The sequence below is a fragment of the Haplochromis burtoni genome, unplaced genomic scaffold (assembly GCF_018398535.1).
Source record: "Haplochromis burtoni strain Fernald_Lab_line unplaced genomic scaffold, NCSU_Asbu1 Contig_156, whole genome shotgun sequence".
NCBI classification, from domain to species: Eukaryota; Metazoa; Chordata; class Actinopteri; order Cichliformes; family Cichlidae; genus Haplochromis; species Haplochromis burtoni.
The window spans coordinates 307,542-321,245 of NW_024582517.1; the positions used below are offsets into that span (position 1 = coordinate 307,542).

General features: G+C 39.4%; 1 protein-coding gene across 1 annotated transcript in view; it reads right to left on the reverse strand.

The window, feature by feature from the left end:
• Positions 1-13,704, reverse strand: part of atg7 (ATG7 autophagy related 7 homolog (S. cerevisiae)) — a 58,323-nt gene that overhangs the window by 27,508 nt on the left and 17,111 nt on the right. Inside the window, exons 15-17 of the mRNA XM_005932296.3 lie at positions 12,648-12,763; positions 7,692-7,767; positions 3,678-3,758 (exon numbers count right to left, since the gene is read on the reverse strand). Of these exons, the coding sequence (XP_005932358.1) occupies positions 3,678-3,758; positions 7,692-7,767; positions 12,648-12,763 (273 nt within the window). The remainder of the gene's footprint in view (positions 1-3,677; positions 3,759-7,691; positions 7,768-12,647; positions 12,764-13,704) is intronic.

The window sequence follows — 13,704 nt, forward strand, 5'->3', positions numbered from 1 at the left end:
CACACTGATGTGTCCCCTCATTCATCTTTTCAACCTCTCTTTTCTTTCCTTCTTTCTCTTTTATTTCTTTGACTCTCCACTTCGATCCATGGGGTGTGTTATGTGAGACGCCAACGGCCATAACCCACTTTGTTGAAATGTAGCTTTTCATGACACAGGAAGCAACCTAATGACCATGACGATCTTGTGATAAAGTTAATAAAGTCACTGCACAAACACAGTGCTAAGGGCATCAAACACACACCTTTTGAAAAAACATGTCCACAAAGGCTCTCTGCGTTTAGAGCATTTCCCATAAAAATGTAATTACATTGTTGTAAATACTATAATTGGACACACAAAGAAATGAAAAGACTCCAAAAAAAGGAGAAAATTTTGAAGTGTTTCGCGGTGCTGATGGCTTTAATAGTGATCATGTGCTGCTGCTGGATAGCATCAATTAAGCAAAACTACAAATTCACCAACAAACAAACATCTGGATGAGATGGGTTGCTGCATATATGGACATAAACGCTGACATATGGATTCACACGTGCACTTGTAGCAAAGCTTCCTTCCACTCGGGGCCACATAAATGCTTTATTGACAGTTGGCAGGCCTCCTTTTTGAAGCTGGATCCATACAGAAGGCATTAACTGGAAGCATCACACACTACACGTGTGCCTCTAGCAGTTTCTAAAGATATCAAACAGTGGGTGGTCTTGGTGACACAGAGGACTCCTTTACAACCAAATTTTAAAGGACTCAAATTTGCTTGTAAACACTGAAGAATATGAGGGACCGGATGCTTTTTAAAGTACAGCTGCTTTAATGGTGGTTTAAGCTAGTTTCATTTTTAACTTAAGCACATAATTTACCAGGACTTTGTGTTTCCATAATGTGACACCTAATATATTCTGAATACTGTGAGTAAACAGTTCCTGCTGACTCACTTCCTCTGTTAACAAGAACGGCCATCACGCCTATGCAGACATGCTTTAAAAACTCCATACTGACTCATTATTATAGGTTTGTGGGTGTAACGGTATTGGTGAAAAGGGACACTTTCGAGAAGGTACAGCTAGCAAAGAATGTGTAGCTGGAAGTTTTTTGAGTTTTTTTTCCTGGGCACATCAGCATAATCATCCTTCTTACCATCTTACCTACTCGCTAGAAGTGATGCCCTGCATCTTCATCCTCCTACCCATTATGCATTTCAAGTTCAAGGGTTACTATTTTGGACTACATCCACCGCAAAATGCAGACACACAAGTGCGAGCGGTTTAAACAAGATTTCCACTGAGCGTTCCCAAAATAGAAGTCCTTCTGGCAGCTGTGCAGCTCCGACTAAGGAGACTACCTTGAAGAGGAGATCAGGCAATCTAAAGGACTATTTTTTTTTTTTTCCCCAGGGCGCACTTGTGGTAACTTATGATTGCATCCTTATGTTTTATATCTGATTATTTTCTATTAATTTTTTTGGTTGGTGCTTTAAAAACTTAATATCACACATCAGCAAAAGCAATGAAATGGAAATTCACCCCCTGACATAGCACAAAAAATACCCGCAGACTCTCTCTGGCTGTCCACTCCTTATATTCTTTGCTTTTCATCTTTACAATCTGTGGTTTAAGGACGATTTACTCTGAAGATAAAACAACACAAGCAAGTACAAGTTTAAAAGAGAGACCACCTTGACAGAGGAACACTGTGAGTTATGTTAGTGACCAGTTACAAATGTCGTCAGAACTTTACAACCCAAACAGAAAAAGTATATGTTTGCTATTAATAGTGGAAGCATATTTGGTGGTGTGTACAAGTAGCTGTAGTAAGAGGTATCTGGCACAGTTTTAGACAAAGCCACGTCAGCTGTGATTTACTCTTTGGCGTATAGTTTTATTGGCTTGTAGCCCCAGAGAGTTAGGAAATACACACACACACACACACACACACACACACACACACACACACACACACACACACACACACACACACACACACAGCGAAAAGCCCCAACTCTACAGGAACTGCTCCAGCCCAGACAGGGGCTGAATTGTTTTGTTTCCATAGAGACCTGGCAGCACACAGCTGACTGCGGCAGAAATACACGCAGAAAGACCTGCACTCGCTGTCTCTCTCTCTCACACACAAAAACCCACACATCCACACACTATTTAATACACCGATAGATGGACTAGAGGAACACACAATGGGAGGAGAGATGTGGGGGAGGAAGAGAAGTAAGGCAGAGAAGGTAAGATGTACGAGAGGAAAGAAGGAGATGTAAAACAGGACTAGACTGAAAAAAGAATAAAAGAAGAGACTGAAAGGATGATAAGCGAATGCAAAACAGATGGAAAAGATGTGTGAGTGGGATTAAACATATTCACCAGCTTCACTACATAACCTTTATCCCTGCCTCAGCAAAGGATCGTCTTTCCAAACTCATGTTGTTCATTGTTCCCAACTACACAGGCTTTACCCAATCCCTGTCAAACCATATGAAACCTCTGTGCAGACCGAATAATCTCATCAGTCACACAGGCAGAAACATGACACCTTAAGATGGGCTGGAACTGCAGACTTTTTTTCTTTTTTTTTGTCAGAGCGTAGGTGGAAAAAAAAACTTTTAGTGCACAAGCTAGCCAACTCCCTCCCCCTGCTGCCTCTTGGTTTCTCTCCCTGTCTTCACATGAAAGTGATAGATCTGGGGCTTTATGACCTCTTTATAGACACAAAGAGTGCATTGAGATCAGGGAAGAATGAAAGACTGAACCAGCCCTCCACTCATCACAACACCCTTGCTTTTAACGCTCTACTTCCTCTGCTTATAAACCCTCGATATTATTCCCATTTAAAAAAACAAACAAACAAAAAACACCAAAAAAACAAACAAAAGCCATGAAATGACAAAAAAAACCCAAAAAACTTTCTCCTTCTTTAATTTGCACTTTTCTATCGCGACTCTCCTGGTTCCCAGTCTTACACCAGTGTAAAAACAATGAGTCACATTGCTACACACTTAGCCACACTGGCCAGTTGGATATCAACCTATTACGAGAAAAAAACAAAACAAAACACAAAGGGCAATTTCTCTTACCCCACTTGGCCTTAGTTAGGATATGTGAACCCTTCAACAACCCATCTATGCACATGCACACACACACACATACACACAGACAAAAAAAGAGAGAGCAGCAGTGGGAGCTAATTACACTCAACGACAGTTACTGACATCAATGAACAACTGCTGCCTGATTGTTACCATATGCTTTTACCAGCTTTTCTGTGTCTCTCTCTGTGTGGATTCAGTATTCCTCAAAGAACTGCATTTCAACACTGACTTCACAATGTGGAAATAGGAGAGATGGGAATCCCCCTATTTCTGTTAAGGCTGCAATTTGTGTTTGGAAACAATGTTGTCGCATAATAACAGAATCTAATCTGATACTTCGATACTTTAAGCAGGGGATATATATAGACCTCACAGCCCATTGTTCATTGGTGCTAGTCTCAGAACAGAATCCATTTTTTGGGATTTCCTTACCTGGATGATTGAGGGATGCATCAAGGCACATCTACATTGTATCTACTTTTTTCTGGCAAAGTGCAGTTCAACATTAAAACACAGTCTTGCTGCAAAACTGGATTCAGAAACACATAATTAGAACTATTCAGTTACATTTGGTGCCACTTACAATGGGGGAGCAGGCAGTGCATTTGTCAAAGGCCAGGCTGGCAGGCAGGACATTATCGAACCTTGAAAGAAAGCCTCGAATCTGTGGAGGAGAATAAGACCCTTAAGAAAATATTCAGAAAAGTAGACATTCTAATTATGTGATCAAGGTTTGACAACAGAGGGGACAAGCTGACATTAACAAAAGATAAACAACAAGAAAAACAAGCAGCTTTTGGAAGTCGGTGTGTTCACCAGGAGACTTGCTAGGAAATGGCAAAGGTGATGCTTTTATTCCTTGAAAGCAAAAAGTAATGCTTCCACTGACAATCATGAAAATGCAAAACAAATGACAAATTTTCATGCAAAATGTTTTGCATTTTCATGATGAAAATGCAAAACAAATGACAAATTTTCATATGTAATGAAAATTTGCCAGCAATTTCTGTATGCTGTTTAAACTGAAAGCAGAGAGCGCCCTCTGGTGTTATAAAGGCATGTTTCAATTTGATTCATTTCATCATATTTAAGTGCTAAATGCCTTCACTCTTAATTAATCATATACATGCATGTTGCAGTATCACTTATCACATCACATTATTGTAATCGCCTTCCTCATCCACCCCCAGCTTCCTGTTTTGTAGTAAAAGCTTCAGCCAATAATGGGTTTTTTTTGTTTTTTGGATGACGCACAAAACATGAGGAGCATGCAACAATTTCCTGGGTATAATTATCTGGTGGTGAGACTGACGAGTATATCAAACATTTGTGGCCAATTACTGCTGATGCCCAGTGACGGAGAAAAGGTGGAAATTCCTGGCTTTTGGTGTTTGAAGATCAAGAGCATCAGTGTTCGTCCTTATATGCACCAAATTCATTTCTTATGCTGTGTGTTAACCTGCGGTGACAGGTGACGCACCATGTCCAGAGAGTAAGGTAAACTGTGGGAAGGGGGGGGGGTCAGACCAGTGGATGAGTGTGGGCGAGTGAGACAGTCGTGAACAGACTCTATAGCTTTCTGTAGAGAGCATAAACTGACCACATATGACATATGTGTGTCAAGTAATGTGCTCAGTCGACGTCAGGCACAGTTCAACACGCGTTTGGATAACACATGAAGATTAACTGCTGTTTAAGCACGGCTCGTCAGACATGTCATTCAAGACTGTAAGACCACTAATTACTTCATGGAGTATTAAAGCATCCTTGAGTTACATCAAAGCAATCAAGGTGCATCATTTCCACTGAGAATCAGTGCTTTTGACTTCAAGGGATGATAATATATGTGCCGCTTTGGATCCCAGTTCAAGTTGCTCAACATTCCTCCCACATTAAGGCCATGCTTAATTTGATCATTTTATCCATTATCTACGTTGCAATTTTGATATTTTGGATTATTTTCTACCTTAGGCCCGGCTGTCCACCCCTTATATTCTTGTGTTTTGGGGACCGTAATTGAGGGACTGAAGATAAAAGGTCTTGCATGCCCTTTGAAGTAAATTTAGGAGTCTGTGAAACTGGACAATATAGCTAAATCCAGTTTAATTCTATATATATCAGAGTAAAGTGCTATTGTAGTAGTTGTTACTTATAGTAACCCTTAATGTTGATTATTTGATTTAGCTTGGGCTTAACACACAGAAGTATCAAAAGCATGTTGAGAACATCTCTCAAACACAGCTCTATTCAAGGGCACAAAATTGACAGTGCACGTGAAAACGAGGGGAAGGCAATGGTATAGCTGCACTTCAGTTACAATGGAGATACAAGTGTGCAATTTTTGCAAATCACCAGAAGCTGTCACTGTGGCACCACAAAAAAAACCCCAAACAAACTGCAGAGCACACCACCACATAGTACTGACCCACACATGGTTCTTACACACACACTGGACTTTCTGGACATTGTTTTTGCACAACACTGGTCACTATATTCTTCATTTCCGGTTAATACTTGTACAGCTGCTGTTATTGTGTATATATTTATTTATATTTAGATTTCTTCATACATTCTTATATAGTTCTATATTGTGTATTTTGTTGTACAGTTATTTTATTTTCAACTTTAATTTATATATTTTATCTTATTCTTTCCCAGTTAAATTTACCCTTCATTCTAATTTGTGTTGTACAGTTATTTCATTTTTAACCTTAATTTATATTTTATTCCTTCCTAGTTAAATTTACCCTTTTTAATTTTTCATATTTATTTCCCATCTTATTCATAACCTTTTCCTTTTTGTTTTCTTTAGGTCACAAGCAGTTGTCCAAGCATTTCACTACATATCGTACTGTGTATGACTGTGTACGTGACAAATAAAATTTGAATTTGAATTTGAATTTGAATTTGAGCGCTGTATAGGCACAGAGTGCCGGGGGACTGAGCACCTCAGTCATTTATACATAAATGTGTGCGTCTCAAGCATATTATTTATTTTGCATTTTTCACTCCAATCATTTTTGCACCTTCTCTCTGTACATGAGCACACACATAAAATACCACATTTGAATTTTTTTTATGGGTTGTTTGGCTGCCAGCAGATGTGTCAAGCAAAAGGCAGTTTTCATGATGATGAATATTGATGGTGATACGTAAATAGAGGAGATGAAAAACCACCATTTAGCCAGGAGCACAGTTTGTCCTAGGTAATTTGCAAAATCAATAAAAATATTTACACTTTCCTATTACATGAAAAAAATGAATATATTAGTAAACAAAATCCAATTTGAATGTGTCATTAGGTCATTAGTCCAATCACGCTCAACACAATCCAAAAAACATTAAACAAAAAAAACCCACACACAAAAAAAACTTGCAAATTGAGTTTTACTAATGACAAACCAAAGAAAAAGAGCTACACAAAGGTGCACTATTCAGATAAGCACACGGACCCTTTCTTTTTCCTTTCTTCTCCATAATAGCTGCTGCAACCAGCTCATTGATTATCACTATGAGCTATGACTTTGCCACAGCTTCCAGCTGAGCCTTGCCTGACCTCAAGTGCCGTGTTTCTCGAGCTATGAAAAAGAATTATTGTTCTATTTGGCAGCACCAAATTCAAGTCTAGTTACTGCTTGTTATGACGAGCCGTAGCGCCTTACTCTTGACTCATTTCTATAAAAGGACTGAAAGGCACTAATTCATAAAGCACAAAGACATGCAAATCTGCAGCTAAAGTTTGCATATCAGAAAATCTCTTCCTGTCCCAGAAAATGGGCTTCTGGCGCTCGGAAAGACTAAGATCTCTTAATTATGATGGTTTCCAGGCATGATGAAGTCTCCTCATTAGGAACCTTGAGTCATGTTTGATCTTTCAGTTTGAACATATTTAATGACTATTAAAGTCACCAAAACCTTTGTGTATTGTTACAGAATAAAAAACATCAGATGTAAGAATGTTGTCTCTACATATGTATGTTTGTACTGATGTGGACAAAAACCCAGCAGAATATTAAAAACTGGAAAAAAAAAAATCACTGACTTGCCAAGCTTTTAAGGCAAGGTTGTGTGCAGGGCACTTAGTGAAATACTATAACAGCGAGGCTGCTGAATTACGCAACACTTCCATCATTTCTGCTTGTCCTTCTTTTCACAGAGTATGCATAACAACACAGCAAACTGTGCCCCTTTTCACTTGCTGAATCAAAACATAATCATTTCTTCTTGGGGTGAATGCTGAGATACTCCTTTGCTATTATCTCTCTTCTGCACTGTTGTTCTCTTCGCAGTCCCAAACTGGACTCTCAGTGAAATGCAGCTTTTTCAGAATGTTAAAGCAATACTTCAGCCTCCGCCTTCAGAATCTGCCACTTGTTCCCCTGAGTCACTGAGAGCTTTGTATGTAGGTGTCTGGAAAACTTTAATAGCCTGTAAATATGCTGACCCTGAATTCAACTTCAGCAATTACAGTTTACTGTCTGTTATGCAATTCTTTTTATTATTATTTTTAACTCTTACATGCATACTTTGGATTTTTAGCAACATTTTGCAAGTTATTAATTTCAGATTTTTATATGAGTGCATCTATATGTCTGACCTGATGTGGCACGAGACCGAGCGAGGTGGGAGGTTCGTTCATTCTGTCATCGCTGCTGCTGGCCACTGCATAGCCTCTGAAGGAGAAGAAAAGGGACATAAGTTTATATTCCTACACACATGCTTGTGCAATTTTGGCAGTTTTTAAGAAATAAGTAATAAAAGAATAAATAAATAAATAAATAAATAAAAAAATAAATAAATAAATAAATAAATAAATAAATAAGATGAAGAATTAAAACCAGCAAACCTGCTTAAACAGCCTTCCACAGAAAATTATAATACACTGCATTCTGATGATTTTTTTATTATACACAGCAAATCTAAATGTGCTGCTAAGAAACACTGACTTTGGTTTTCTATACTGAGAACTAATAGACCCTACTTCCTTGAATATTAAAAGGTTTTACATTTTTCATGTGATCTGAGAGCTCCTGCTCCCCAGTAAATTTAATCAGGGTTAAAAGGTTCTACTCTGTGTGGGTAACAATAAGTGAAATATCACATCTCGGGCTGAGCTGACAGTGGTTTTGCAAAGTCAGAAATCTCTGTCAAACTGCAGCAACATTAATCCTGAAGTGCCAATTTTCTAAAGCCAGTGGTTGCTATGGAGTGAGATTTCAAATGAGAGCTGGTGTAAGGGGCTTTTTTGGGATAAAGAGCTGGAAGAATTGGGGTTATACAGAAAGGCACAAACACAGCTACTAAGATAAAAACAAGGACACAGAGAGTATCTGAAGCAAGACACAGAGAGATCTTGGTGTAAAGCAAGGAGCTACATAAACACAGAAGTTCTGGAAAAAGCACATGGAAATTCACCTTCTCCTTTACTTTCTAAGCTTTTTATCCAGGACCGAAAGAACGGCTTTGTAACAGCTTATAACATCTCAAAAACATACTGAGAGAAAATGGCTGTCTTATCAGGCCCAGCAAGCAGCCACTTTAGTATGATTTTCACCAAAAAGGGCACACACAATTCCATTTTCACAAAGACACACCCGTGCACATGACTACACACTTAATAGGCATGGACACATCCCCATTGGCGTTAAGAAAAAAATACACATTCTAAGAGACGGAAATATCGAGCTAGCACAGACTGCAAAGAGAACTTAAGGGCTGACTGAACCTCTGTGTTAGAGCTTTTGAAGCATGAAAATGAGAAAAAGCTCGGGGGGGGGGGGGGGGGGGGGCGGAGGATTTGCTACAACCAAATTACCAATGCTACCTGCAGCGCAGTGAGACCTCAGCTGCTGTGCTGCTCCATCAAAAAGGTAACATCTTCCTTAGCTTTAAGCCTGGAGTGAAGCACTGATGAGAGTACTTCAGACAGGTACTGGTAATCAGGGCCGTTCACTAAGGGAGGAGAGTGCTAGCCCTCTAGTGTTTGCAAGGATGTTTTATTAAATCCAGATTGGAATGTGGACTGTGTGTGTAAAAGAAGAGGGCAGTATGACATAAAAACTTTTTTTCTACTATGATTCTGAGTATGATTTTTTTTTTCTAGCACCATGCTGAGAAGCATATATTGTATACCAGAAACACAAAAACCAGAGGTGTGACGCAAGAGTCAAGCAGACTGTGCTGAAAATAAACTCAAGTGTTCATTGGGGAATATCCACTGACACCAGTAAGAGACAAGAATACCTCTCACACTTTGCCCAACACTTCAACCTATGAATGCATGGCCAGACCATACATTTTAATACATAAAAGATGAAGGTTGCGTACAGGTCTAAAATGTCACGGCAAGGGTCAACCTTCAGTGTCAAAAAATAAAGCCAGTTTGACATTTAGCTAAAAACTCCAGATCGTCTAATGACTACGTGAGGCTGCTCCAAAAGTGACTCTTGTGTTAAAATATCGATCTAATGGCATTAAAAGCAGTCAAACCTTGATGCATAGCTCAGTATACACACGGTTTTTTCCCTTCTAACACATATAGTTTTTTCAAGTGTAAAATGTATCTAAGTGTAAACAGAATTTGTAAAATTTAACTAAAAATTTCACCACCAGGTGACAGTGTTTTACCAGAAAGTGTAAGTGTAGTTACCCTTATAGATGAAAGCAAGTAAATGCAGGTTTGGGGCTTTGACAGTGCAGCGCATTAGCGCTGATGCCTCACAGCAAGAAGGTTCTGGGTTCAAACTTCTTGGTTGGCTAAGGCTTTTCTATGGAGTTGGTATGTTCGCTCATGTTATGTTAAATGACGATGCTAGATTGGCTCCCAGTGTGGATGTGAGAGCAAAGAGTTTTTTGTTTTTCCATTAGTCTTAGACTGGGCTGGATATGATTGGGCTGTACCTTGCCTCTTACACTATGACTGCTGGGATAGGCTGGATCAAAGTGGTCTAAGATCCCCCAGCTAACAGTTTGTTACATAGCCATAGCCATGTCCTGCTGAGCTTAAACGAGCCGCTGTTTTATTTTTAAACAGACATACAGATGACAGAATTGTTAGGTCGTATGAAAATGAAATGTTTTAAAGTATTTTCTAAGTGCAGTTCAACAGAGCAAAGGATTTTTAACACAGTTTTTACAAACATACTAGTTTTATTTTGGATGCTGGCATTTACTTTGCACACAAATACAAAATTATTTTACAAAAACTACCCCTCCCCACCAATGCTAATACTGAGTTATATGTTGTTTTTGCTGGACAACAGCCTGCAGTTGTTTCTTGTAGGGAGCTGGTGAGGAGCTTTGTGGAGTGGTCTGGCAGAAATAACCTGCTTCTGAAGGTCAAGACAAAGAGATGGTGGTTGACCTTCGGAGGAAAGAAAATCTGTGACACGGCCCATTAACAACATGGGCAGCTACGGATACTTCTAAGTCCACCTGAATAGAACAGACTGAACTGGAAGATCAAAAGTGATGCTGCGTAGTAGAAGGTGACGAGCAGACTCCTCTTTCTGATGAAGTCCAGATACTTTAACATGTTCGGCAAGATTTGGAGTTCTACCAGTTTGTGGCAATTCCCCTATTTATTTTGCTGTTCTCTCCTGGGGGTCAGTGTCAGTGCCAGAGATGCCAACTGATTCACAAGGCCAGAAGCATCATTGGCCAAAATTTGGAGGCGTCTGAGTCAATGAGGGACAGAAGGTCACTGAACAAACATGGACATCCCATCTCCCCTGCTCAACTCCACACCTGAGGAAGATTGCATTATAGATATTACCTGTGTTATATCTTCTTTATTAATGTATTATTAACATTAATGTGTATTAATGTTCTTACTCTTCCTTTAAAAAAAACTGATAAGTGCCCGCGTCACTTTTACTATAACTATGTTGTTTAGTTATTGTAGACTGAACCATTTTTATTCTTTTCATTCTTTCCTGCTGCCATAACACAATCATTTCCCGTGTGGGATCAATAAAGTGTCTATGTATCTATATGCCTATCTACCTGTCTGTCAGTCTTGAGTCAATCCACAGATTTTCAGGGGAATCCAAGTCAGGGCTTTGTGCAGGCCAGTCAGTACCATTGACATTGTTCTTCACCAGGTGGGATGTATGGTTGTTGTCTTATTGGAAGACAGCTATCCAGTTTTGACGCTGACTGCTTGAGGTTTTCTTTTAAAGTCGTTTTTCTTCTTGACGAGATTCCCAGTTCCAGTCATACTCAAGGATCCTCAAAACATAATACTCCCACCACCAAGTTTGACTGTGGGTTGATGTTCTTACGCCTCTCCTTCTTTCTCCAAACATAAGCAGTGTCTCTGTAGCCAAATAGCTCTAGTTTTCAGTTTCTAGTTGTCTAGCTTTATGTGATTAAATGATGCACAATCTTCAGGTTGTTTTAAGTGTACTTGAGTCTGGCTTGAAGGTGTGTCCACGCAGAAATTGAGTTTTTCCTCAGTCTACAGCCTTGCAGTGCATTTCTGTGCAGGGTTTTAGCGACCTTCTTCTATGAATGAGTGAACTCTTTCACTTCCTACCTTTGCCAGGCTTGCTCTGTACTGTGTCGCTCTCTTTGAATTTCTTGATTATACTTCTCATTCCAGCTTTCGACAATTATAAACCTTGTGATAACTTTGCATATCCAAGAATTAATGTAAAGCTACTGTTAGACTAGCATCTTTCTAGCCTGCTTTTTCTTTCACTTGCTCTCTTCAGGGGTTGCTACAGCAGATTAGATGGCTCCATCTCACCCTAACCTTTGCAAACTCTTCTGTCAAATGAAGCATTTTAGATGTTCACTCTCACTATATCCATAAGTGTTCTCTTCTTCTTTTCCTTTTGCCAGGCAGCCCAATCATCAACATCCTTTTACCCAATATATCCACTCCCCTCCCTGTCTGCACATGTTACTCTCAACCTTGCCTCTCTTACTTTATCTCCAAACCATCCAACTGTAGCTCTCTCTCTGTAATATACTCAGTCCTTATCCTGTCCACCCTGGTCTCTCCCAGTAAATATTTGAGTATTTTAAACTCTGTGACATCAGGCTCCACTTCCTTCTTAGCCTACAGTTACTGTTCATTACACATAACCACAGTCAAAAATAAGTAAATATATACATAAACAAATTAAACAATAATGAAGGACACATGTTGCAAAGGAGACGTGTCTGTTTAGGAGTCGATGAGAAGATGACTGTACTTCTAACAGCGATTTATTCCCTCAGTCAAGATTTTTTTGTGGCTTCAACCATTAGTTTCGGGGTCGCTTCAATACAGTACAAGGCTCATTTCGTAAATAACAGTCCTATTAAGCATAAAATAGGTTGTACAGTTGGGGCATGGCTCGCTTTTACCTACTGGTCATCAATATGATCGCGCTCATGTTCACAGAATCCAGTAATCAAAACAGTAATCTACTTCTAAATAAACCCATGAGTGATGTCCCAGCGACTATTTGCATCAAAATCTACACAAGTATAACGGCCAGTAGTTACACCCTTAATACAACTTCAATTTCTTATTAGTAGCAAACATACATTTTGTCATCCTTACCCTTCACTGTGCTGTAGAATGGAGACCATCATCTCAACAGCCAACGCTCCGGCAATCATGGCAAGGCCTGGTCTGCTGACTGTGCACTGCTGATCCAGAGTCCGATCCCGGGTTGACTATTTTAGCAAAACAAAACACAGCAAAAATTGTAAGAAGATCAATATAGAGAATCATGTCCTGGAACTCCAGAAAGCCAAAGGTCAATCCAGTAAACCTGAGAGGACTTTCTCCACAATAAGTAGAGAAACGAGAGGTGAGAAACCTTGGCACTGGCCGAAGGTCTTCTCCAGGGGAATTCTGACCAAGTTCGTGATCACAAACTGTTTATGACACACTGATGACTAGCGGATACTTCCAGTTGAGTAGGGTGTTAGTAATGCCATAGTATTTTCATAAATGGACCATTAGTGTCAGTGGCTGTAAACCTCTTGGCCAGTGTTAGTTGGAACAGGCTCCGGCTCACATGTAAAAGGGTAAGAGGGTATTGCTAATGGATGGATGAACGGATCATTAGTGTTTGTGCCAAACCTGCAAATATTCATTTTGGGGATATTACGCTGTGAACCACACATGCTTACCAGGGGAATGGCTACAAAATCTGACATGTAACCCTTTAGAGTCAAAGGCATTTCATTTTTATTTTCTGGTCATGTTTTATTTTTGCAGCAGTACATTCTCACACTGAGTATGTCCCATATGTTTAGACAATCTGTATCATTTTGCTTCAGGCCTGTCTCACTTAAACCTTTAAAACAATATGCAAAACTGTATATTTATTCATTCACTGAACTCAACCTTAGATCAACATTTAGAATATACTGATAGCAGGCTCTGCCTCAAGTTCAAATCTTAGTATTACTTTAATGTTTCACAGAGAGACCGACACATATGGCATTTACAGTAGAAGTCAGAGCTCATTGCAGCAAGTTTCCAACAAATGCCACAGCCTTTAATAGCCTATGAAGAATCTTCGTGCATTACTCCGAAAAGGTCAAGAGAAGGAGAAAATCCAAAATCCCCAAAACAAAGAACATCCAGAGACACAAGCAGAATGTGG